The sequence below is a fragment of the Dromiciops gliroides genome, chromosome 2 (genome assembly GCF_019393635.1).
Source record: "Dromiciops gliroides isolate mDroGli1 chromosome 2, mDroGli1.pri, whole genome shotgun sequence".
NCBI lineage: Eukaryota > Metazoa > Chordata > Mammalia > Microbiotheria > Microbiotheriidae > Dromiciops > Dromiciops gliroides.
Genome location: NC_057862.1, coordinates 610,173,816 through 610,176,065, shown reverse-complemented (window position 1 = coordinate 610,176,065; position 2,250 = coordinate 610,173,816). Strand labels below are relative to the sequence as shown.

The 2,250-nt window shown below is 50.0% G+C and overlaps 1 protein-coding gene across 1 annotated transcript; it reads right to left on the bottom strand.

The window, feature by feature from the left end:
* Positions 1-312: 312 nt before the first annotated feature.
* On the bottom strand, positions 313-1,897 carry OXER1 (oxoeicosanoid receptor 1). The gene is given in 2 exon segments (XM_043986437.1): positions 313-745; positions 747-1,897. Coding segments are annotated over 2 exon segments (1,005 nt in total). The 5' UTR covers positions 1,703-1,897; the 3' UTR covers positions 313-696.
* Between the last annotated feature and the right edge of the window lie 353 nt (positions 1,898-2,250).

The following is a 2,250-nucleotide window of genomic DNA, read 5'->3' as shown; positions in this document are numbered from 1 at the left end:
GGAGGTAAGACAAAGATCAGTCTTACAGCATACATGGCGGGGCTCAACCTGGGATTTTGGCCTATCTAAGAATACCCCACTCAACACCCAGAAATATATTCCAAGGGAAGGCTCTTTGCACCATCAACCCCCCCACTGTAGCCCCACATTCACCCCCAAGTGCTTCCTGTATATTTTGTTCCCAGTTTCAGGGATGTGGTACTGTGGCTAAGCTCACAGGAACAAACACAGATACCTGGTTAGATGTGCCTTCTGTGAGTTTGGTTTATTAAGGACAGGAGAACTGGTAATAGGTATGGCTATACTTAGCTTTGAAAAATCCAGGCATGGTCCATCTCCCAAGGCCTTTCCAAGCCCTAGGGCTCACTTCAACTTCCAAGCCCTGTCCCACCAGTGGTTTGAGATTGGAGCCTGGAGAGTCTTACCACATCATCTGAGAAACCCATCCCTCCCCAGCCATAGATAATCAGTAATCTCTTTTTGAATTTCTTAAAGAGTGAGGGCTGACTGGGACAGAGGAAGTTTACAAGGCAGGTTCTATTTCCATCCACCAAAATTTGCATGATGGAGCCTAATGACCAGAGTAATCAAACCCCTTTACCCAAGCTTCTCAGATATTTTTCCAACGATAGATAAGACCAGAGGGAGTAGGGCAAAGGGCTGCTTGGTTCCTCACCTAGAAACCAATATCTGGACCTAATCCTGAAAAGTTCCTGCGTCCACCTTCCTTGAATCCATCTGCCTGGCTGCCATCATCACCCTCTCGCTCATCACTTATTCCAGCTGACTGGTCCCTCCTACAGAGAAGCATCTTGCTCTGGTGGAGAAAGTTGGGGCTGGAGAAACAGTAAAGCACAGGATCAAGGGTACTATTGAGGTAGGTGAAGGCCAGTGCTCCATGGAACAGCTCTGCACAGATGCTGAGGGCATGGCAATTCTTGAATCGCTTGGCTAGGACAGAGGCTATCCCAAAGACAGTGCTGGGCAAGAAGCAGAAAAAGTAGACAGCGACAATTACTCCCAGGACAAGAATTGCCCGTCGAACCCCTGCTTGCTTGCCCAGGTTCCGTCGTTGCCGTCTGGTGGTGAAGATGATGTTGAAGATAGAAAAAAGGATGATTCCCAATGGCAGAAAGAATTCCAGCACATAGAGTATGTGGTGCCAGCGCTGGGCAATAGAGTTTTGAGTGTTTATTGTAAAACTGAGGCAAGAGGCTTCGGAGTAGAGGAGCTGGGGATCCATGAGGAGCAGGGGCACATTCATGATCACGATGATCCCCCATAGCCCCGCAGACACCTGGGCTGCTGACGCTGCAGATGCCCGGCTCAGCGCGTGGTGGGGCCATACCACCTTCAAATACCGATCGAATGCAACAGCCGTGAGGAAGACGATGCTGGCCGTGCGGTTGGTGGACATCATGAAGAGGTTAGCCTTGCAGGAAGCAGGCCCAAAGTTCCAAGTCTGGTTGTGCACATAATAATCTACCCGAAAGGGTAAGTTGATAATCAGGAGAAAATCGGCAATGACTAGGCACAGCAGAAAAATGGTGTTCGACTTCCAAGGTTGCGTTTGAAAATAGAAGGTGAAGAGGGCAAAGCCATTCCCCACCAGGCCCACAATACACTCCAAAGCCAGCACTGGGGCTAGGAAGGCTGACAGGGCAGTTGAGAAGCTCGGGTTGCATTGTGCTTCTTGCATCATGTTCCTTCAAAGTCTCAGAGAAGATGGTGGCTGGGGCTCCCACAAGGCTCCGCTGCTCTTGAAGAATGGAAGGTCACTTCAGAGCCTTGTGTCCCTCATCTTGTTACTTTCAATGACCAGCACGGGACTGGACACTACTTAAACAACAGAGGTAACCAGAGGCCCGACAGCCAACCCAGGAAATAAAATGAGAGCAGCTGTGTAATATCCGTGAGATTTCATCTTATGCTCTCACCGATGATAAGGATCAGAGATCCTCTATAGACAAAGAGGAACTATTCTCACGCCCCCACCCTCTGTGTTCCGGTTGACCTCCTGAGGGCACCCCATCCTAGGATTGGGGTCGTGTCCTCTCCTTCAGGCTTGGAAAAGGACAGAGAGCAGCTTCCACAAGAGAACTGTGTCTAGGAATGGGGATTGGGGATCGATTCCTCTGGTCCCCATGGTTAGAATCATTCACTCCCTGACCCATCCTGGGCTCTGGGATCAGGGATCTGACCACAGGGTTCAAATATGTCCTGACACTCTGGGATTGGTCCAGCCTCTAG